This window comes from Parus major, chromosome 1 (assembly GCF_001522545.3).
Source record: "Parus major isolate Abel chromosome 1, Parus_major1.1, whole genome shotgun sequence".
Taxonomy (NCBI): Eukaryota; Metazoa; Chordata; class Aves; order Passeriformes; family Paridae; genus Parus; species Parus major.
Window position 1 is genome coordinate 85,585,177 of NC_031768.1, and position 24,112 is coordinate 85,609,288.

At 39.7% G+C, this 24,112-nt stretch overlaps 1 protein-coding gene across 8 annotated transcripts in view; it reads right to left on the minus strand.

The window, feature by feature from the left end:
- The window catches only part of RIMKLB (ribosomal modification protein rimK like family member B), a 49,830-nt gene extending 25,880 nt beyond the window's left edge, over positions 1–23,950 (minus strand). For 2 of the 8 annotated variants that reach the window (XR_002002167.2, XR_002002166.2), the window contains exons 1-2: positions 22,730–23,681; positions 16,375–16,595 (exon numbers count right to left, since the gene is read on the minus strand). Coding sequence is in view for 5 of the 8 variants with exons in the window: in XM_019007969.2 (XP_018863514.1) it covers positions 16,375–16,549 (175 nt within the window). In the remaining 3 variants the exon portion in view is untranslated. Of the gene's footprint in view, positions 1–16,374; positions 16,596–21,795; positions 21,875–22,729 lie in introns of those variants that run through there. The other 6 variants (XM_019007969.2, XM_019007966.2, XM_019007967.1 and 3 more) reach the window with 6 other exon arrangements.
- Positions 23,951–24,112: the final 162 nt, after the last annotated feature.

Here is a 24,112-nt window from a genome sequence, read left to right on the forward strand (position 1 = left end):
AAGACACAGATCCTTCATATCTGTCTTCCATAACAGAAAAGATACCCAGAAGAATGCCTACACTGTCAGAAACTTTTAATGAATTCTATCCAATGCTCTCTCTTTTCCAATTTTTCCTAAATATATTTAGCCAAGACTGAATTCTGAAGACTGGAAAGATTTCCCCTCAATTTATTGTTTTGACCTGTCATTGCACTCTAAGGCCTTCCTAGTCAAAACTGCATTAAATTTATGAACTGGAAGCACTGATTTTGGAAACAAATGCATCCTTCTTAAAGGAAGGAATTTAGCTGTGGTATTTTTGGGAAAAAAATTTGCAATAAAACTGTCTCTAAAGCTTGCAGATATAATATCAATTCTGATCAATTGAGAGAGTCTATGGTTTTATGGGGGTTTTTTAACGTGTGAGAGGAAAAACTTTTACTTGGACATATAGTATCAAGTGTCATCATGAGTACAGTGTTTTCCTACACGAACACCTTCAGTCCCCTAAAAGTTATTCTAGACCAAAAGCTATAACCAAAAATTTCTTAGTTTTGACATACATTAACATAAAACCACACACAAACCAAAAGTAGAGAAGGAAGAATTCCATTTTTCCTGCACCTCTATAAGCAAGCTCACTGAGCTTGTCTCCTCTTTCTGGTTTTAGAGGGTTAAAACTACACTGCAGTAGCTGTACACATGCTCCATGCCCATAATGTAGTGAAAATATAGATATAACACCACAGTATTATTTTGCATGTGATCTGGATGCAGAAGCTTCCACCTAGTCACAAAAACATGTTAACTAATTAAAATACTTAATACGCTCCCTAATTAATACACTCCATACAATCTACAACTTTCTTCTTGAAAGAAAATGTTCCATTATTACCCAGTCCTTCCAACCAGTCCACTCAAATAAAAACATCATGCAGTGATAGTACTGTACTCACAGACACCCCACTGTCAGCTTGTTTTGACCTTTGAAGGCAACACATTTAAGAGATCAGCCAATTTACCACTAATCTCTAGACTGTAAGGGTAATTCTGTGCCTGCCAATCCCTACAAGCTCGTAAGTATCTTTATAAACATTTCGTCTACACTACAAGTTCTAAAGCTCTCTTGTCTTTCCTGAAATAATCGCCTGTCCAATTTACAAAGAAATAAAAATCATTAAGGGGCTATAGTTCTCATCACAAACAAGTCAGTGGCAGAGTAGAGAAACAAGCACTTCAGGTAAGATAAATCGCCTTAATTCATTTATCTCTTCCACAGATTATTTGAAGAATTGCCTTTAAATATTTGCAGATTACATTTTTCTTCAAGTTCCTCCATTTACAGCAACACAGTCACCGAATTTCATTACCAAATGCCACTCTTGATCTGTTCTTAGTTACTAATTGCAATTCACATTCATTCCTAGACTCTAAGAACTTTAAAAGATTAAAAAATCTGAAAGGAAGAGGTTTAACAGCACACTATGAACCTTGGAAGACCTAAGCAAGAAAGGGGAAGAAATGAGCACTTCTTTATAAATTCCTGTGTTGGAGAAAGCACTCACATAAGGTTGTGGTCCTAAGACAATTTTGACCTAAATCCTGTTGCTGCCAACAGTTTTACTCTCCAGCTCCATGCAATTCTACAGTGGCATGGAGCACCACCCACTCCCCATCTCTCATACACAGACCCACTGGTGAGTTGGTAAACTTCCTACACCAGCAGGAAACTCTTCTGTTCTTTTGTAGAATTCCATTTCTGCAGGTGTTGCAAGCTGAACAAGCTCACTGCAGAATCCAGGTGTCAACTGCAACAGAGAAACCTGAATTACAGCAAGGATCTGAACAGTTTAAATTGTCAAGACAGTGCTGTTTTGAGACTAGAATTCTCTACAGTGAAGTAGGTATTCTTCTTTCTGGACTTACTACTCAATGGTCACTATGCTAGCCCAGCCTCCAACTCTGTAAAAACAAACCACACTGATTTCTGTTTCTCCAACTCCTGTCCTCCTGATCTATGCAGGTAATACATTCTCCAGTGGCTTCCACTCTCTCAGGTTAAGAAAAATTTGCATCAAAACTGCTACAAAGGCCGAGCTGCCAGAGTTGTTTGAGCAGTAAGACATGCAGTTTACATGTACAGTATCCTCAAAGCATCCACAAAGGGCATGCAGATTCAGAATCCTGCCTCACTTTAGGCCCAATGTAAGGAGGAGTGCACAAAGAACCATTTCAGTCTTAGGCCACAATGATCCTGGGAAGACCGACAGGAAAACAAAAGGAAGCAGAATATGAACATGCACATCTCAAAAATCTCCAGTCAATACCAAGTTCTTTCTACCTGCACTTACACCACGACCTCAATTCATGTCTCTTCAATTGGCAGCTGGATAGTTTGCATGCCTGAGGTACTGTGTTGAATGGATAAAGGCTCCTTTAGAAGGACAGGCTGCAAATATAAAAAGGGTTTGTGCCCCACACAAAGGAGCAGGTCACATGCATTCTGCTCTGGAGTGCACAGAGCTAGACAAGAGCCCAGCAACTGATATAGCATGCTAACACCTTGAGACCATAAATCTAACCACCCACTCTATGAGGGTGGTCTAACTTCGAGACAGACTGCCCTGAAAGTCTGTGGAAGCTTCATCCTTGGAGATATTCAAAACCTGACTTCACACACCACAAGCAACCTAACCTAACTTCAGAGCTGGCTCCAGCTTTCAAGTTGGCTGCTGTGACTAGAAGGTTGGTCCAGATGGCTTTTAAATGCCCATTTCAAACTCAATTATCCCTATGATTCTCTGGGGCCTTCCTCTGCAGTATGCCTCTTAAGTTACTTATTGTTATGCCTAGCTGTAACAGTAGGATACTTGCTCCACAATGCCCTGCTTCACATCTCAAATTAGATCTGTGGGTTCACTGGGCAACATCCTGTCCTCCTTTCACATTATCGAGATCATCTGACAAATTCTTACAGTCATTAAAAAATTAAAGATCAAGCTCTTCCTGCTGGAAGCATAAGTGCTTTTATAGGTTTGACAGTTGCAGGGCAGAGACAGGACCCAAGGCCTGATTCTCTGACCACAAGGAAAACTGGGAAGAGATCAAAGAAGAAATTTAATATATGGTAAAGGCAAATCCTGTGTGGAAAGCAAAGTAACAAAGTGGGGAAAGAAGCTGTTAGCTTTTATTGTTAAGCTCTAAAGAAACAACTGAAAATGGGCCTCGCACACCATCATTTCACTTTTCTGGTGGAAGCAGTCAATCAACAACATAGGCTTTCACAGAAAGATGCAGGTGCAGAAAACGATCAAGGACACAAAGGGTAGTCCCCTTTAGGTCCTGACTTGAGTTTGAATCTAGTTTTGTGGAACAAAAACTACTGAAAATCTTAAAAGGATTTTTAAGATATACTTACTAAAGCTCTGTCTCACTGGGAATAAGCAGAGATGGACTGCACTCCAGACAAAAGAGAGTGAAATGTTTACTCTGAGTCTACAGCATATTCCCAAATGTTGTCTGAGTCAGGGGAACAAGGACACATAGTAACACTAGCAAGAGAACCTGGAATGGCCTCTTCTGTTATTAACAACAACCTTCATTGAAGAAAAAGGCATCACATAGGAAAGAAAGCTGCCCCACAGCACAGAGAGGCAAGATTTGCATGGCTCTGCTTTCTAGAACAGTGTGGTTGGTGCAGGGAACCTGAAGCTCACAAAAAATAATTTCATGATCATAACAACCAGCTGCCTCTGCCATGGCAGGCTCAGCCAGGCTCACTAGTGCTCCCTTCCTACTTCATATTAAGAAAAATCTCAACTCAAAGAAGGGCATCCTGCCTGACCACAGAACTAAGAATGTAGCTCACCCTGTGAGTCTGTTCCTCATCCAGGAACAGAAGGCCCAACACTTTATGTTGATATCCAAAAGTAATATATTACTTTTTTTATATATATGAAGATATCCTTAACCATGAAAATCAGCCTGTAAGGCACCTCATAAAATATGAAATATAAACACTGAAAGCAGTGCTGCCAAAAGAAAGCAAACTGAATTCCAAGAATGAAATAAGCCGATTTCCAAAGTAGCTGAGTACAATAACAATGGGGACATGCCAATTTACATATTCATGAAACAAGTATGAGGGAGAACAAGATACAAGTAACCCCCCCCCCCCCCCCAGCTACTTAGGTAAAATTCCTCAGTCTCACTGACAAAATACATATTATCTTCAATGTAATTTTATCCATGGACTACTATTCAAAGAGAAGAGTATTAGGTCACCCAAGTAATTAGTTATCATTCCAGCACTCCTGGTTTCCCCTACATCTATGCTTTTCAAAACCTGGATAGTAAACAGCGTTGATGCATCCAGCACAGTCCCTATGTGCACATACTTTATTTACAAAGAATGTGGACATTCAATATTACATTCAAAAGCTACATTAAGAGAAAACTATTGCAGCCACAAAGTCAAGCACATAAAGGTTAGAAAAGGCCACAAGTAAGGATGTCCATAGCACTAATCTAGTACCCCACACACATACTTACTGTCTTCAATTACACAAACAAACATTCCTTTTCTACATAGCAGATACCTAATGTGCACAGAAGGTACAGCACCCATTTAACAAGCAGCGACTGAGGACTGTATTTTGTTTTACATTGTTTAGTGTGTAATCCATGGACTGGTATACTGAAATCCTTGCTTAAAAAACACCACCATTAATTTCTTCTTGAGTTTCATGTCTTGTGCTTATCACAATTATGTCTGAGTCCTTCACAATCATAATTAACTTTGTTAACACCACCAGTGCGTTCACCATCAATGAATATTCTATTGATCTCCCATATGGGAGAGGGAAACTCAGAGATAGGTGTTGACAAAGGAATTCTAGATGCCACATTTGGGAGACCATGATTTCTCAGTTCCTCATGCTGTTCTGATTTACTTCATTTGTGGATCTAAGTATTAAGCTCTTTCACAAAGCTGATCCTAGCATCCAAAGTCTGGGCACTCAGAAAATGCAAAAACATGCAATTAAAGGCAATTTCTGAGCAGCTCAATTTAAATCACCAGACTAACATTTTTCTTCCAGCAATGCTCTGCTTCAATTGTCACAAATTTTTGTAATCACAAAAAAGGCATCCTACAAATTGTCCTCTCCACCATACTGCAAGTTACATTTGCAGAGCAGAACACCATGTACTTTAAGGAGGCTGACAAAAGAGTAGCAAGTAATTAAGTAATTTAAAATGTGGTAGCTGAAAACAAATACACAACAAAGACGACAAAATTCCAAATCAAATTTTGACAATTTCTAAGTTTTGGTCATTTTCTGCTGCTAGTCATAATAGAATTTTATCTTCATACTTGCCGATAATCAAAAGCAAACTTCATCCTTTGGCACCTAAGTAACACCTGACATGGTGGAATAGCACATGAGGGTGAGACCAGCTTGCTTTGCCCCAAATTCTCACTCCCCACTCACCCCTGCATAGCATAGCACCCCCAGACATTCCAGTTAATTTTCAAACCACTGATTTCTCCCACTGTCATGTAGTTTCTTTGCCTGCAGTTTTGAATACTACTGTAATCTGTCACTTGCCTGCCTTGCCTTCAAACTTGTTTCCTGTTGGAGTCTCCCTGTTCAGTTTGCAAATTCCAACACAAAACCTGTGCTCTCACCAGTTGCAATCTCCAGTTTCCTTCATGAGGAAAGCAACTCCTTACTTATCAAACAAGAGTTTCTCTGCAATCACTTCCTGTTACCGTTTCTTGTTCCAGCATGTTGGCAAAGTACACTTCACACCAGATTTTTCTTCACTGGCACCTCAGTCCCCAATGCCAAACCAACTTCAATCATCTTGTCCCCACTGTTTTTGAGAGGACCATTCATTGTGTCAGAGAGAAGAGGTATAACCAATATGAAAGAAGATCTCTACTTTAAATTGTGTGCTCAGACCAAACTGTATCTCCCATCCCACAGCAGACAGAATGCCACAACACCAGACGCCCTTTCTTTTGCATAATACACAGCTATAATTCAAATGTTTTAGCTGTGAAGCTTAAACAAGTCTCTAAGATACTTAATAGATTGGTCTTTTTTTAATTGTAATAATTCAGGACAAATTTATGTCTACTTTAACTAGCAAAAGCCACTTGAGTCAAATTGAGTTCCGATTCCAAGCTAGTCCTTCCCAAAATATCCTTACAGATTTGGGGAAAAACATTCTTTTTTCCTTGAAGTACCCTCCTTCCACTGCATGACTTGGCAAAAAATTCACAAACTCCCTCAAAAAGACATTTAAGACTTAAGAGTCAGATGCATATTAATAAGGACAAATTCTAAGCAGTAAAAATCAGATGCAAAGGTTTAGCCCACTGTAATGTTAAGATGGGTGATGTGAGACCCATCTGCAATGTCAAAAAAACCCCTCATTCAATGTTTTGTCAGATATAAATACATCACTTAAAACAGAATCAGTACTAAAACTCACAATTTTCTTGACCAATCTAAGCAAAGTAGCAGTTTTGTACCAGTGTCACCTGTCTGGCCAACATGAAACCATGTTTTTATTTTGTTTCATTCATAAGACAGAAAGCAAAACAATATGCTCTTCTACTGGAAAGCAAGGAAGAAGACATTATAAATTAGGACACATCATCTATTTACCATCCTGAGTGTCTCAAATTATACTTTTAAATAAATCCTGACTTTACCAGAAAGTAAGCATAATGTCAGGACATCAGCAGTTTCAGCAGTTAGGTCAACCATTCAGATGTCAAAGCAAGTAACTTTTATTGGGGGTGGGGAAACCAAAAGAATCTATTGAATGTGCATAACAAGAAACTTGGAAGCAGCAGCTTGACTTTTCACACTAGGTTCACAAAGCAATTCTGGCACTTTTCACAGAAAGCCAAATTGGTGGCGAAGATACCCTTTTACCTCATCACTCAAGGACAGTTACTTGGATATGGAACCCAAACACTGACAAAGTCATCACACCAGAGTCTTCCTAAGCTGGTCTCTCTCTGTATCACATCACTCTGTGTTACATAAAGCCTACATCTAGCGCATCAAAGATGAAAATATTCCATCTCTAAGGTCAGGGCATGAACCTGGGAAGAATTACACTTGTACTCACTACTTCAAGCAAAGACAGATGCTAAACAAGTCTAACACCGATGCAAATGCCACAAACTTCAGATTCTATGTACTCACAGCTCTTTTCTCCATGTGATGGATCAGTAAACTCCTGGAAAGGCTCAGAAGAGAAAAGCAAATGTGATGTGCCCGTGAAGCTCTGGGAAAATATGGGAAGTGACTGACCACAGCTGTGGCTAAGAAAGTTGACCTAATCATATGATGACTAGAGGAGTGGAACACCCCATCCATAAGGAAAGGCTGAGAGAATTGGGAATGTTCAGCCCAGAGAAGACTTTTAGGCGACCTAATTGCAGCCTTCTAGTACCTGAGACTACAAGAAAGATGGTGAGTATTTATAAGGATAGGTTTACTTTAGATAGTAGGAGGATATTCTTGACTATGAGGTGCTGAAGCACTGGCACAGGTTGCCCAGAGAATTTGTGGCTGCCCCATCCCTGGAAGTGTTTAAGGCCAGGTTGGACAGGGCTTTGAGCAGCCTGGTCTAACAGAAGGTGTCCCTGACCATAGCAGGGAAGGTAAAACAGGATGATCTTTAAGGTCCCTTCCAACTCAAACCATTATATGACAAAAGAGACCAAAAGGTGGCTTTTAAGATAAAGGTTTGTAACAGTTAGGAGACTGACTCTCAGCTGAGTGAATCAATTGCATGTGTAAATGTTTGTCCAGGAGAGCAGCAAATGCCTGAATGTCCTCCCAAGGTAACTAAACCAGCATGTGGGGAGTGTATCCAGGGCTCCGCCCAACCTAGGGGATAAAATCAGAATTATTAGCCAAAAGACTTTTGAAGAGAACAAAGGGATTGAGTTGACTTAAACTTCTTTATGCTTTCCCAGGGACCAGGAATGCCCAGTGTTGTGATGTTAAGCATATCAAAGGGACTTGTAATGAGAATCACCTTCGCATTGTGCTCCAACAGCTCTGTCTATGCTCTATTTCAAAATTGCTTGTCAAACAATTCGTAGCTGTGTATTTTTAACAGCTAAAGAGAACACTTACATAGCTTTTTACAAAAGACTGCTTGTGTCCTTGAAAAAACTTAAATTAAAAGGAAATCATCCCCGTCAAAGCTCCCTAGCATTGTACCAACACAAGACAACTGACACAACACCTAGAGGATACTTTCAAATCAAATTCTTAGAACTCAAGGGAAATATTTATTGATCTTCTGACTGCTGTGTTTCCCTACAAGATCTAATTATTCTTTAGACAGAAACTGCCTTGATAGCATGGATTTTGAACATATTATTTCATGGGTGTTACATTACAACTATTATGGTGAACAAAATCTTTTACCCTAATAACTGTGTCAGTGCAGTCCAACCTCTTTCTCAGTTAAAAAATCAAGAGCATTGGCATACCTAGTCTTTTTACTTCACACCTTGACAAAATGGATCAAATCACTACTGTGTCTCTTCCAATATCTGTTCTTCCATGCTTTACTCACAGATGTGTCAAGATGAGTAACAAGCACAGCAAGACAGACCCCAGCTCAATACCTGCCCTATATTGAAGTACAGAGCAAGAAAACCTTTCTGTATAATAAGAAAGGTTCCCTACAAGTTAACACCATTAATTAGTGTAATTGGAGCAGGGGTTCTCTGACCACCTAAGCAGAATACCTCTGCTGTCAGGTATTCTGCTCCAGTTGTCAGAACATATGTAACACATTCTGCTTCAACTTGCTTAACTTTTGACAAATAAAAAAGTATTTTATCAGTTTTAATCCTAAAATGGACTAGACCTTTTAAGAGACGGAAATCACGTAAGCTCTACCATTCAAAGAGCAAACATTATAAGGACATCATTACAGATTTTTGTGACATTGTAAATGTTAATTAATTACTATATAAGGAAATACAAAATAATTGACTGTTTCAGTAGTGACATTTTTTGTTGTTCCGCTCTTTGTTCCACTCTTTCTATGCCGTGAAGGGTAGATATAAAAGGAAACTGTAATTCTTAAAACCAGTATTTCACCACAATTTACGTGAAATAAGCGTTTATAAAAGCAAGAAAACGTGATCTGTCCATGAACACTGGCATTCCTAGAAGTCTATATCAATCTAAACACAGGTCTGCACACTGGAAGATCATCTCAATACTGGTTAAAGTCCAGCAGTACCAGTCTCTCCCATATTCACAATCACTGAGAATCAACTGCCCATCATTCACAAATGGACAACCACCAGACTTGAGAAAATGTGGACAAAGTCAAAGCTACTGTCACTGCTTAAACACCAGGTGATATAGTACTTCTCTGATGACAAATCTGGGAAAGCAAGCACAGCCGTCAGTTCCATAAGATTAAGTTTTTCACATCAATACTTGTGCTATCTTCTAATCTCCTCCACTCCAACACACAGTTTGCCCTTCTGATTTGAGTGCTGAAGAACTATTTGTGCAGCCATGCTCTTCCCTGACTCGGAGGACTGATGAAGTCTAAAAAAAACACCTGCCACCAAGAACAGACTGGTTTGAAACTACATCAGTATGCAGACCCAGTTCACAACACAACTGCTCAGACAAATGTGCCAGCAAAACTTGCTTAGGTGACACAGCACTGGAACAGGGATTGTTGGAAAAGTGACACAGAAACCCCCAGCCAGTTAAAGATTGTCTTGTGAAGTGTTAGGCTAATTTTCATTTCCTGACTAGGATGTGTGGAAACACTTCTTTCATCTTGCTTTTGTCCCTTTTTACATTGTTTATCATCCAGATGGCCACTCCTGAGAATTCTTACAACAATTAAAAATCTGGCAATGCTTTCTGGCATTTTCAGATATGATGACATGCACGTATGTTCAAGATGATGTGCCCTACAAGTCTGATTTTCCTGGCTGGCTGTTCTAGAACACATGCAAATGAAAAACTTCAGACCTTAACACAGCCCTCTGAAATTAACATAATAAAGTATTTCCATGCAGAAACATTCCTACCCCTCCACCTTGACAAGGCTGCTTTGCACTGAGCTCATATCTACCACTGGTGACATACTGAAGTAACAGAACAATTTTGAGAAGTTCAAATTCACTGTTAGCCTTTGTTATTTTAGCATCAGTTTAAAATGACAATCATTCACATAAGAATAGAAATCCCTGACAGGAAGGAAGAAAACTGCAAGAACACCCAAGATGGTTACAGAGTACAAATCCTTTCTTTCTATATGTATTGTAAGAAAGTTGTCTTTGGTGTCATAGTTCTGAAGAAAACTGAACCGATTCTTCTTAACATACGTGGCAGCTGTTGAAAGGCACTGTTATTAATATATGATAATAAATGTTAAGTCTTTTCTATTAGAGATGTGTTTGTCTTGGGTATCTAATACTGGGGTCTCACATACTGAATTAACCCACCTCTAAATACAGCTACTATTCCAAAATCTCCTCTACATAGTCCACAGCTGCCTAACAGTAATGCTTATGGCTTTAACAGCAATCAGACTGGAATTGATCAATTTCCACAGTGAAAGAACATCAGAAACAGTTTCAAATTATTCTGAGCCCAACACTTTCCACAGCACAAAATCCACATCTAACCACCTTCCAGTCCTTTGCACACAATGCAGTTCCTTCTCCCACTCTCACTTGAGTCACAAACCAATTTCCCAACTCTGCAGCTGAAGTAAGGGCTGCTCTGGCTGTAGTTAACAGTAGGAAACAGGCCAACTCTGCAGTGCTCAAAAAGGCACCTTGCCAAGGCTGCTTACCTCTGTTCCATCACTCCCAAATCAACTGCTGCATGTTGCAGGAAAAGCTCTTACATCAAGGTGCCCTCTTGGACTAACATGTGCCAGGGGACTACTGAAACAGCCAGAAGGAAGAGGAGGTGACTATGTTCCCTGTTGTATGAAAGAAGACAGTCTTTATGTGACTTACAAAAATATTAAGAGTTTTGATATTTTGATATGGAAACCATTTCATATATGTAAAAGCTCTCTCTTACCATGGATCTAGCTGATTCAAAGTGTTTTTCTTACAATTATATGAAAACACAGCAATTTTTTATCCATCCTTACCTTTTTTCCCCCCAGCTTTCTATACTTTACAGAAATCTTTAAACTATGCCAATTCCTTGTTTATTTCAAATTATGTCTAATCCAATGTGAGGAAAAAAAATCAAAGATCACAACTACTCATTACTAGTTCAAATTAAATAAGAAATGAAGGACAGATCATATGAAACAAAATCACATCGTTCACAATGAGAGACTTAAACAAGACACTGCCTTCTAATGCAAAGTTCAGGCCCACACTGGAAACCCAGATGCCTAAAACAGCACACCAACCAAATTAAAAGAATCTATCTTCTAAGCACTTCCTCTGCAGAAAAAATAAAGGTAAGAGATCTGTTTCTGGATGCTTCCCACCTGACTTAAGAAAAGCCAGCTGACTGTGCAATTACAGTTTTAGAATACATGACTATTATGCCCTTTTTATTCCTCACCTAAGTTGACCACACATTCCCAAAGGAAAAGCCAAGAAAGTCTTAGGAAAAGTTAATACGTTGTTTTATACTTCAGTCACTCCAGCATCTTCAACAGTTCAAAGTTCATGAAAGCAACTTTCCTTAAAATTATTTTCCTTCACAGGACAGTATCAGAAAATATGGAATTTCCAAAAAACCTACAATAAAGGTATTGGTAAATTACTGACTCAGTGAATTCTATTTTCTCCTGTTCTGGTAGCAAAAAAATTTAATTAAAATATTATTATATATCATTTTAATGAGGGAAGGATCCAAATTTTCCTAACATTTTCTTACCAAGGAATAGTTATTGAACTGCTTTGCCCTACAGGTAAGGCGTGCAGTCTGTGGGGAAAGCTACTACTCAATCCTAGACACATGGAAGAAGAAAGAATATTCAGAATGAGGAGACAACCCATGGGTATGTTTTGTCTCTTGTCCACAAAGTCCCTCCCATAGGATGGGATTTTCCTGCCAGCTTCTTCCACCTCCACCTCATCCCACACCACACACTCCTGCTCACAAGCTTTAATTTGTTAAAATAAAATTTTTTAATTATTTAATTTGTTGTTGAGGCAAATTCCTCAAGCCTGTTACATCACTGCATTAGCAAACTTAGACATACAGTTTAAAAGTACACATTTTGAGAGAACTCACTGCTAAGACTTCAGATAAATGTTAAAAAAATGTCCTGCAGAGTTTTGTTACATTACTTGCTATGTATTTCAAATGAATATAGGAATGGCCAAACTAGATAGAAAACTAGACATTCCAATTTGTAATCCTTACAGCAGTAAATACCAGATGCCATGCACAAACAAAATAATCCTAAAGCTGACACTATCAGACATCCCAACCACAACAAAATTCCTGTTCTGAATATTTCTGGAGGTATAACTAAATCACATAAATACAAGCCATTCCTTGAAAGAACAATCCCATTCTTCCTCACCTGTGTACCAGAGCTAGGAATTGTGTGACCACAAAAAGGCTTGGTAAAGCAATCTATTCCAACAGAAAACTGTTAATTATTTGGTGGAGTTAGTCTTCCAGTGGATTGGCCAACCCAACTCACACAAACGCCAGATTCTGCAAAGTAGCAGACAATTTGGTAAACCTTTTTTTTTTTTTTTTAATTAGCTGAGGTACCACATGAAAGCAAGTCAAGAGAGACATGAAGCCCTTTACAAGGCAAGCAGCAATAGCAATGCTGGAAAGGTTCAGGCTGCTCCATTCAGCAGTAGACTGTCCTAGACTGGTTTAGGTTCAAGAATTTAACTCTTAAGAAACTTAGGCTGCAGCTACACAGCACAAGTTTAAATCAAAACAGCTCAGTTACCACCCTCCATATTTTTCCACACAGGCACTCTTGCCCATGCCTGTGCTACAAAGTTGTGTGTGTCTGATTCAGTAACCACCTCAGCAGGTTCAGCCCACCATAGGAGCAGAAAAAATTAATTTATACAGCTCTACTTTTCCACTTATTTTTTCTCAGCTTTTGCCTTGGAAATCTACAGAGTACTACTGCCACTGTGGAAAAGAAAAAGGAGTGCATGGCTTGGGTAAGCAGACGCCTATTCAAGTAAGGCATAAACCATAGTTCATTTCAAAAAATACTTGTTGAACTTATTTCCAAAACTGTTAAAGCATAAATCAGTTTAATAATTCCCTTCTAGACTAAAAAAGAAACACTTTAATTCTACATCTTTTAACTTGCATTTACAATCACTTCTGGATTCATGCTGGGTTGAGGTATCTAATGTGCATCTTGAGCTGCATGCAGGTTCACCATGTGGTCAGTCACACTGGGACTGTGTGGGGTGCATGGCATTTTGGGTCATCCTGCGTTTTAGCTGTGAAAGAAAAGGAACCAGCAAGGATTGCTGGGCTTACAGTGTTAGTTTGCCTTGGGAATCCAGCCACACTTCCCATCCAGCCCTGCGGTACAGCAGAGATCTGCCCCAAGGAGTGACTGCTGCTGAGTCCACTGAGTGGACTCCACCTCCCCAACCTCCCCCTTTGGCCATGGCAAATGTTAGCATTTCTGACAGACACAAATTTAGTAAATCTCAGCATCACAAAGTCTTTATGCATCTGTCCTTGGGCTGGGCTTCAGCGATACCTGCATCACTGTGCTCTACTGCAAGGTATAAGCCATGTGGTTTCTGGAAGAGACAATTTTCACATGTATGTATCCCACAGATCTGCTCAATTTTCCTAAATTTAGAAGTGTCTTTTCCACTCTATCCCTGTGAAGTAAGTAATTTTTTAGCTCTTATGCTGAATTTTTGGTCTCTGAAGTCTCCAGCCATGTTCCTGACAGTCAGCAAGTCCACAAGGATTACTGACTCTGTCATCTACAGAAATACCACGGTTTTTAAGTTTTAAATAGCATCCAGCAATATCCAGCTTGACTGTGTTAAATTTAACATTATTCTAACAATTTTCTTAAGAAATTGCCTTGGTTTTAATGGATAAAAAAAGCTCTAACCTAAGTGTGCTCTAACCTATGTGGGGAAAAACCCAACTATTACTTCCTCCAATATCATATATTACCTTCAGAGTTTGAGCCTTGAATTGCCAAGATTTCAAGACAAATAATGACAGAAAAAGATGCAAAAGCACACATAATTATCCACTGAAGATACATTCTCTTCATCAACTCCTCTACGTCATAGAGAATTTTACTCAACCTGGATCCCTCACACAGTAGATAAGAGAAAAGGGTACAGAATGCACTAGCTCCTGGATTTTGTTCCAGGACACCTTTTCCTAGGCCAGCTGAGGTTTTTAAAAAGGAAAATGAAATACAAAGCTTTTGCATGTGTCCTCCAGCAGAAATCTTTATCAAAGCATGTTCAAAAGCTCTAGAAAAAACAGAACTGGAAAATTAAGAGGGAAGATTTTTCACTGATCTCCAAGAGAAAGAATTGTTTTATACAAGACAATTCCAACCCCTCAGAAAAAAAAAAAACGACACAATTAGACACACCAGAATACTTATAACAAAATTTCTATCCACAATCTTCCAGCATTTTTATCTCACTCTTTTTCAAATGATGTTGTTTACATCATATTGAATGAACACTTTGTATGAGAATAATTTCCCTTTTCTTGCATTTTTTCTAGTAATTTTCTTAATTTTTCTTGTTCTTGTACTACACATTCTTCAATATTAGTTTTCCAACTTGTATTACTTTTATCTTTTCCCTTGCAATAGACATAGTGCTAGGAGACATTAGACAGAAAAGAGCAGAAAGGTCCAAAATTTACACTTGCCCTATTTAATTCCCCAAAAAGAGACAGAAGACAGAAAAGAAAAAATCACCAAGAAATAAAAACAGTACTGAAATCCTGAAGGACTAATTATGCATCCCAGAGACTGCAGCTACAGTCCAGGATGGCTGTGTTCCCATTACACGCTGTCCAAAGGAAAGCACGTTCAGAGCTCAGACTTTCTGACAAGAAGTTACCTTGATCTGAAGACATCCTACAGAATTTCAATCTGTGATAAAAATCGTAAGACTCCTCAGATTAAAAGACAAAATAGGTAAACAGAACTTTAGAAATACCAGATTAAAAAATACTGGTTTTACCATCCATGTAGTAAAAATTTTATACTTGATTGATTCATGCAGAAATAGGGTATAAATTCTGACCAAAGTTCTTCCCCAGAGTCAGTCTTATGATTCCCTTCCTACATATGATTTCCCAAAGAGGAACAAAAACATGGCAGCCTCTTCTTCATGGCTGAGGGTACTTTCATATTTTCTTCCTGAACAGAATTACCCTAATACAACTTTCAGAAATGTAATTCTTCCCTGGTCTCCAGCAATACATTTTTTTGACTGATAAATGGGGAAGAGGAATGAAAGAGACAAGGGTAAAAAAAAAAAAAAACCACTGCAGTCTCCTTGCTTTAGGAAATTCAAATTAAAAAATGTTGGAACAAAATTGTAAGAGTTACACAGCTTGACATTGGTGGTATTAGTATCTTCCTATCAGATAAGCCTACTATCTACAGAATCCTTTAACTTAACATTTCTAATGCAACTTAACATTTTACGTTTCCTTTTTAATCACCACAGGGGAAAAAAAAGTTAGTAGGAAAACGGAACAGAAATCTCACCATTTAGATTTAAATACTGTAAATTAGTTTAATTCACTGTAAATTGTAGTAATACCTCAATTTATTTGATGCACATACTTTATCAGCACTGTTCTTTTTTGGAGTTCACCTAACTCCACATCTGTACAGCAGTGTGCTTTAGTTACATCACATCATAACCTCTAGTTCCATGACACTTTGTACTGTTCATTGAAAATTCCTTTCAGATTATTTCTGGTGTTTTCTACTTTGGAGCCAGAAAACAACAGAAGAAAAAAGTCCCTCTGAAACTCTTAAGCGTGACCCAGAAAGTTCAAGTACTGAAGCAAAAATCAAACTCTGTGATTCCTTATTAATTCAGGGGTCCTGTAGTCCTTATCCTGGACTCACCAGAATGAAACAACCCTCCTCTCTTTTTTGCAGAGGGACAGCAAAAGTGGTTCTAATGCAAATTAGCAAACTGAACAATTATATTTGATTAACATAATAAATTCTAAAAAAAATGGTATGATGTACATCTACATGATTTAGATGATGAATGGTAGGTAGTCTGGCATACATGGAATTCATTATTAAATAGTATGCTCCATTTTACAATCTTTTCCCAAGCACCCCTTCAGCACACTCCCAGCCTTAGCTCATTCTCACCAAGATTTCCATCCTCAATGGTCAGCACCACTTCATCCATCACCAAGGCCCGGAAATCCAGCTCCTCTTCACAGCACTTGGCCTTAAGTGCTCTCAGGATCTCCTGCTGAGGGTAATCTTCTCTGATGCGACGGTCTGTTAAGAACCACAGCCTGGGAGCAACTGAACTGCACATCTTGGACTTGTCTTGCAACCTCCAAGGTCTTCTTCCAGCAGAACTGCTAGACAGTGGAGAAGATGAGACTCTGTTAGAGTACATAGGCTCTTACCTTCATGATCCCCACTGTACTAAGTCCCACTTCCCCTGCACAAGTCAGTCCATCTCAACAGACTGCAACTTCCAACCTCCAAGAAGCAAAATAATGTCTACACCTACTCTGCAACCAAAAGTACCAACAACAGAAACAAATCCATTTACATTCTATGGAATGTTAAATGCTAGAAATTAGGTCTTGGTCCTCATCCCAGCTTTCTCCTCAAGAAGTACACAAAGATGCAACTACTGGTACTGGCAGTAGCATTCCTCTTTCATGACTACTAAAAAGCATACAAAGAAATGAAAACAATTTGAATGGCCGTGTCTGAAGGCCAGAATTTCAACTTCATGATCAGGTTAATTCTTCAACTGAAATAACTCCACCCTTCTCCTAGGTACTGCTAAAATACCCAGTGACAGACTTGATTGCCTCTTTTCACCACATATGGATAAGGGTGACAAACTCTTTATGTTAAAAAAGCAGACCAGAAGAACAGAAATTCATTACCACAAAGTCTTCCAAGAAATTACAGTTTTGCTCTCACAAATATTTCACATCTGCTGTGAGATACACTTAGAAATATATTAGGGAGTATCCAGAACACAAAATAATGCAAAAACCAATGGAACAAGGAGCACCAACGAAATACAGAACATTAACACATGTAAAATAAAGCAAAATCAAGGCCAGAATTTCAGTGGTAGCCCTTTCTTCCTTCAAATAAATTTTTTAAATCACCTTTATACATAAACAGCACTAATGAATTCAGGACCAAGAAGATAAAACAGTTCAAATTTAAGAATTTCAGTAGGGCTAAAACTGATAATAGCGAAGTACTGCTCCTTCTGCTTTGAATACAGAGGACTGGGGCTATTTTTGGCTGAATATATTTTCACTGAAATGTTTTAAAAGCTGTAAACCAGTCACAGGTACATTAATAGACTACTCCTTTATGCTCAAGAAAGACAAGCATGGTGTAGGGAACATGAATTCTAGAAAAAACCAGAACAGTTTTCTGTGTCACCTTTAAACTTTCCTATTAAAATAAAGACGCAAAAATCATCACTTTCACCAATGTAACTGACATGAGTTCCTAGCAGAACTGAACTCTGAGACAGGAAAAGGATTTTTGCCTCTTAGTCCTAATGACTGCTGCCAGCAGACAATTTAAATTTAAAAATACCTTTAGTATATAATTTTAATCACTTCATATTACAAAGATTTTTAGTTTCTGCAGCAGGTCTTGGGACAAAAGGATTGTTTAGTTACAACCATATGAATGAGCTAGACTTTCTTAGCATTAAAAAACTATTTTTTTTCCTACTAGAACAGCTTTTACTTAATAAAAAAAAAAATAAGTGGACATTTATATTACTGGTACTGAGAACCATAGTAACAACGTGCAAAGACTGTGACTTTTTTTTTTCCATTGATTTGGTAAATGAGGTTCAACAATAAAGCCAAAGACTACAGTTCTTCATGCTGTAAGACTGGACAAAGGCAGAAGCTAGGGAAAGACGATCACAGATCCAGACCAGTCCTTGAATGCATTCAAGATGTTCAACGTAAAGCAGGAAAAAGAGTGTTTGCTCCCTGCAGAAAAATGGGTGTGGGAGGTTACAAGGAGTATCTTTTGATCTCTCAAAGAACCTCTTTGTTCTTCAAAGCAGCTCGAAGCGAAAAGGGCAAGATGAAGCTTGGGCTAGCAATGGCTGACATCTACCAGGTCCTGCCCCACTTGTGTCTCCCTCAACAATGGATGTCTGGACGCGGCAGTTTACAGGGCACTTCCTGGAACAGCAGCCTGGGCTGGGCAGCGGGACAGAGCGTGTTTGGCGGGACAGAGCGTGTTTGGCGGGACAGAGCGTGTTTGGCAGGCCGAGCGCGGCGGCCCCGGGCACTGCCCCTCAGCGCTGCCATTTGCGGCGGGGCTGGCGAGGCCGAGCAGCGCCCCCTGCCGCCCCTGCCCTCGGCCCGGACGGGAGCGTCCCACACAACAGCGGGAGAACGCCGAGGGCACGCAAAAACACACCGCACACGCTTCCTCCGCGTTAAAAAAACAAACAAACAAACATAAATTAGAAACCATCACGTATTTTCGGCCTGCTTGGGGTTTTAGTTTGGGTTTTTGTGGTTTGAGGGTTTTTTCCCCTCAGTATTGGTCTAACGCTGATACAAGAACCAAGTATTTTCTCCCCGTTTTTGCTTTCTTTGCCAAACTGCTTCAATTTTTCTCAAACCTCTTCTCTACGTGGCCCCACGTCCACCTCCTTAAACACACCATCACCTCTCCCTGACTGTCACTTCAGCACTTAATTTCTTAAAAATCAGCAAAGGATCAAAGAAGAAAAAAAATATGTATATCCTTCTCCTCCCTCCATCTTCTACTTTTGAAAGAAGTTACAACTTTGTCAAAAAGGGCCATACACATATATCAATGTGGATATTAAACCAGCAGGTGTATAAAAATACCTTGGGTATGGCTACTAATCTCTATCCTAATACTACATCTCATTTGCTCAAAATCTTAATGGTTTTATAAATGTACATACAAAAACTCCCATTTTATCATAAGAAAGGAAAGTAATAATCTCACATCTGCAGGTAAAGACTGAGAAGCTCACTTTAGAACAAGCCACAAGCCAGCAGCAGAGACCAAAACTAGTAATCCTAACTCTTGGATCCTTTACCTCCAACCCAATACTGTATTTTTTTTCCCTACCCAAAAGAATTCCTTTTTCACACTAACATTCTGCTCCTAAAAACAGAATATATTGATCCATTTCAGCCTCACCTTATAATCTATTTGATTGTGTAAGAAATCTCACATAATAAAACTTGCAATTTACCCTATTAACCCAAACATCTTAAAAATCCCTCCCACATTCTCAAGAAAATGGTTTGTAGGAGGAAAGCTGGCCTCACAGTCAGATGCACAAAAGCATTAAGCTCTGAAGTTGGATATTATTGCCAGAATTCTTCCCTGAAAACCAACTCCACCCATTTCAATCTAAAAGACACAGCCTCAGACAATGCTGGGTGTGCAGAGAATACTTCCTAATCCATGAGAGCATCTATTGCAAAGTAACTATGGTATATATAAGGGGAAGAGCAGATGTTTAAATAACTTCAAGATGGCCACTTCAAGTGCACTTTTCACTCAAAGCTACTACAGTCAAAATAAGTACAATCTTTCAATAACTACTTCACAGATTTAGGTAATTCAAAGGCAAAAAATAATCATAAACTTAACTGCATGTAACAGACTGGGAGAGGGGAAAAAGGATGATATCAAAGTAAAAGGTCTGTGATAAAAATCAAACTGTGTGTCACATCAGCCAAGCAGACACTGCCACAATGGCTTCAGGAACACACTGCATGGAACAGATTCCTTGCAATATACAGAGGGAATGAAAGCTCACCTCAACTCTCAGCTGTGGCACCCTTACACTGCTTAAGCCAGGCTTTACTCCAGCAATCACACAGCAGCTTCCTTCCCTCCCCAGCATATACAAACCTATTTCCTCCCACATTCCTTCAATCTGCAGTACACCTCTAGCAGCTGTTCTAACAAAAGCACTCACTGTGCTCCTTTCTGACTTTACATCATATATGAATATGTTTTATTGAAATAACAGGGAATTCAGCCAATCAGAACAGCTGTCTAGAGAGATCTGGAAATCTCCTCTGAAGACCACTCTTTTTGCCTTCAAGGGGCTGTTCTCTTCACAGAGAAGATTAGAGACCGCCCTCTCCCTCCAGGAATTGGTCTCCATGGCTCATTTACTCATTCTCCTGTCTTCAACACCCAGAAATAGGAGAAAAATAGACTAGTTTCTTTATCCTTTTCACAATGATGTATTTCTCTTAAGATGAAACAAGAAACCAGATTTATGTATTATTGATAAATGTGAAAGATGAAAGGTATCTGGTATGCAAAAAAAAAAAGTTCGGTATTCTTTTCATTCAGGATGCAACTACTCAATGCTTTTGTAAATTAAAAAAATCTAGGTTGTGTCTTCCTATGGGAATGATGAATGGAATCCCAGATGTTTATAGCATCAAGGATCAACGTGATTTAGCTATTTCACCTGCTCAACCTGTGATCTGACGTTGCAGCACACTCCCACTGCCTACAGTGGGATCTGGGAAACAAGTTAGTGGAACAGTTACTACCAGCAGCCCCTCCCAGAATCACCCCGTTTTTAGATCTTGGCTCACACTCTCAGTTACAGCACTGTGCAGGTAACACAAACTCCACAGATTTCAGTGGTTAACAGAGAGGTAAAACCTAACCTTAGTTTTAGCATACCTCTAGGCATGTTTAATCCCTACAGCTGAGATACGGACAATAAAAATCCCAGGGAAATGAGAAGGAACAAGCAAGAGACTGACAGTCACAACCACCATGGGAAATGGAGAACTAGGAAAAACACTGCTCCAAGCACTCGCCTCACTACGAGTAACATTAACAACACCGTTAATGCTTATCCCTTAATACTCATTCTCAGAGCAGTGCTATTCAAGCTGGAAAGGTATTTTGACTTCCTTTTCATCATAAATTAGCTTAGGCTTGAAACTAAGTACCCATTTTCAATAAACCAATCATCTCTACCATTACAACAATTTCTAGAATGCCTGGAAGGATGCATTTCAAGACAGTGAAGACTTAAGAATGGTTGGCAGTTGCTTGCAAGTTATCTCCTTCCGGAGACACCTCAAGGCAAATCTGAACTATAAAGTCAATCTTAGAGAGCAGACCAGTTAAACAGCTAATGAACAGTTGTCCAGCACATGACCCATCATGTAATCCATCATACACTGTCATGGAGGTCTCTGTCTCATCTTAATGAGAGCAGTATTTGAAACATCCCAGAAATAGGACTTTCTATGTCATAGGGAGAGCAGGTCCGCAAACAGTTCACAGCTGTTTCGAGCATAATGCATAAGTGATTTTTTTTTCCACACAAAGATACCAGCATGATGATCATCTAAAGAAAATATTAAGGAAATATGTATGGATGATGAATGTATCACATGGTGATAGAGAAAAGAACTGACATCTTTAGAAAAATAAATCCAAGATAAGTCAATTCGCTCCTGACAATGCTGCTTCATGGTGATGCTTAAGGCCAACATCAAGAAAAATTCCTCTTTTACGTACCAGAAACTAGTTTTCCTAAGATTGTCACATAACTGTTTGAGAATCTTTGGAAAGAACACATTTTTAAAAGCTGAAGAATCTGAAAAATTAAAATATTTATTTAAATGCATTTTATATAATATATTGAAAAGCTGCAGCACAATCTGTCCACTGCTGCTGCATTATCATCCACCCTCTACACATGCATCAGAGAATTGAAAGTCTCTGCAGGCAGGTGAACCCCAAGCACACCTCTTTGAAAGCACATCACACTATTCACCTCCTTTTCCCTTTGAGATTTGTAGACTGCAACAGCCAAAGGATATGGGAATATATTAATTGTTCCCATTCATTCCCACCCCTGCAGACGGGCAACTGCACTCCCCATGATGGCTTTCATCTCCCTGTCTCCACCTTTGCACTGAGTGATGTTCAAGATGCTAGCAGCAATCCTCCCAGGCACAGCAGCCTCTGAAAGGCGGACATCCACACCCCCCATCTTTCCTCCTCTGTGTTCATGCTTGCAAGTAGGAGGCAAGATTCCTCATTCACACACCCCACTTTCCGATTGCCACCGAATAATCCATCCTCTTTCCTCCCCGCAACATGAGCCCAATACTGGTCAGCATCAGCCATCCTTCTACTTCAGTCTTGGTATTTTTTCCAACAACAGGCTCTCAGCTTTTTCACGCCCCTCCACTGTCCCTGTGTGCGCACGCACGCCCGTGTGCAAATAAAATACACCATTTCCTCCCATATCAGCTGCTTTTCCACCTGCGCCAGGTTCCCCCGCAGTGTGGTACAATACCCCCTCTCCTCCCCGATCCGCGTGTACACAGCCAGTTTTCCCTCCTCCCTTCCCCCACCCTACAGTCTCTGTGCATGCCTCTCCCAGCGCCTGGAGTGGGGGAAGGGAAACATGCACTGCGTGAATGAATGGGCTGAAGAGACTTACCAGAAATTTGGTGAGGAAGGAGTGGAAGACGAAAAAGACACTAAAGATGGGTGTTTCCTTCAGCGTGCCAAGTGCTGCTTCAGTTCTGGCTCCCTTAAGGAGGTCACGTGTCTTGCTAGGTACCCCTTTTCCTTGGATCCTCTACTAACCAAAAAGGCTGGCACAGAAGTCTTCTGGATGCCTCCCTGCACTACACCCCAAAGGAGGGAAGGGTACTACTACTGAAGCTCCCAGGGCAAGGACCTGTCAGGCACTGTCTATCGGATGCCTCTGGGACCAGGGTATATTTCTGAGGGAGGGAAGGGGGAGTAAATGAATGTTTAAAATAATTCCCAAATTGTTTTCCCCTACAGAGCAGGGAAGGATGGGAAGGAGTAAAAAGAGTACTGGTGAAGAGCTGTAGCTTTCTATGTAAAAGAAACTCAATCCTTGTGTCTGTACTTCCTCAGAACTAAACCCCTAAATGACTGAAGTCACCAACACCTAGGGAGGAAAAAGAAAAAAGAAGAAGCATCCCTATTAGACATAAACATACAAAGGTATGAAATAAACTAAATCCCAAAGGAAGAAAACGGACTATTCAAAACAGTAAGCAAAGTCAAAAAGAAAATGATGACATTAACATAATTAGGGGAAATGCACAACTTTAAGTATTTTACACAATTATACTATCACAGAAACCAATTTTAAGGGGAAAAAACCCACAAGGCTAAGCAGTTTGTTCTTTTACTTAGGAATGTGCGTTCAATGGATAGATAAATCCATATCTACGCGGGAACATATGAGGAAATTAAGTTTCTAAACCTACAAAAACTATTTATTTTTATTTGTGAGAATAAAACCTTTAATCCTTTCCCCCAGAATAACCTTTAGGATTCAGATGACACTAGAGGAAAGTACATTTCACTTCAGAAGCGTGTGTTCCTATGCATCAGGAGCCTGTGTTCCCATGCATTAGAACCCACTCTGCCATAGAAAATAAACAGCGGTTTATGAACGGTGACCAAAAAAAAGAAAAAAAAAAAAAAGAAAAAAAGAACAAATCAAAATAACATGTCTGGAGGATGCTTGCTTAAATGATGGAATCAATCCAAGATTAACAGTGGCACGCTTGGAAAACGGAGCCCCTGGTAAGATCCCAGGCAGTAAAGTCACCGATGTGCCACCAGCTCTTTTTTAAACACCGGAAAACAAAAGGGGAGAGGAAACCTAGTTGGGAAGATCTTGCTGCCAGACCCAACGCCAGCCACACACACCCTTGGCTCCATCACGTGAAGATCAGCCCCCACAGCCACCGCCGATCCCCACGGACCCGTGCGGGGACGCGGCCGCCGAGCGAGTCCGCGGGGCGGCGGCCCCCACCCCGCGCTGGCAGCGCTACCG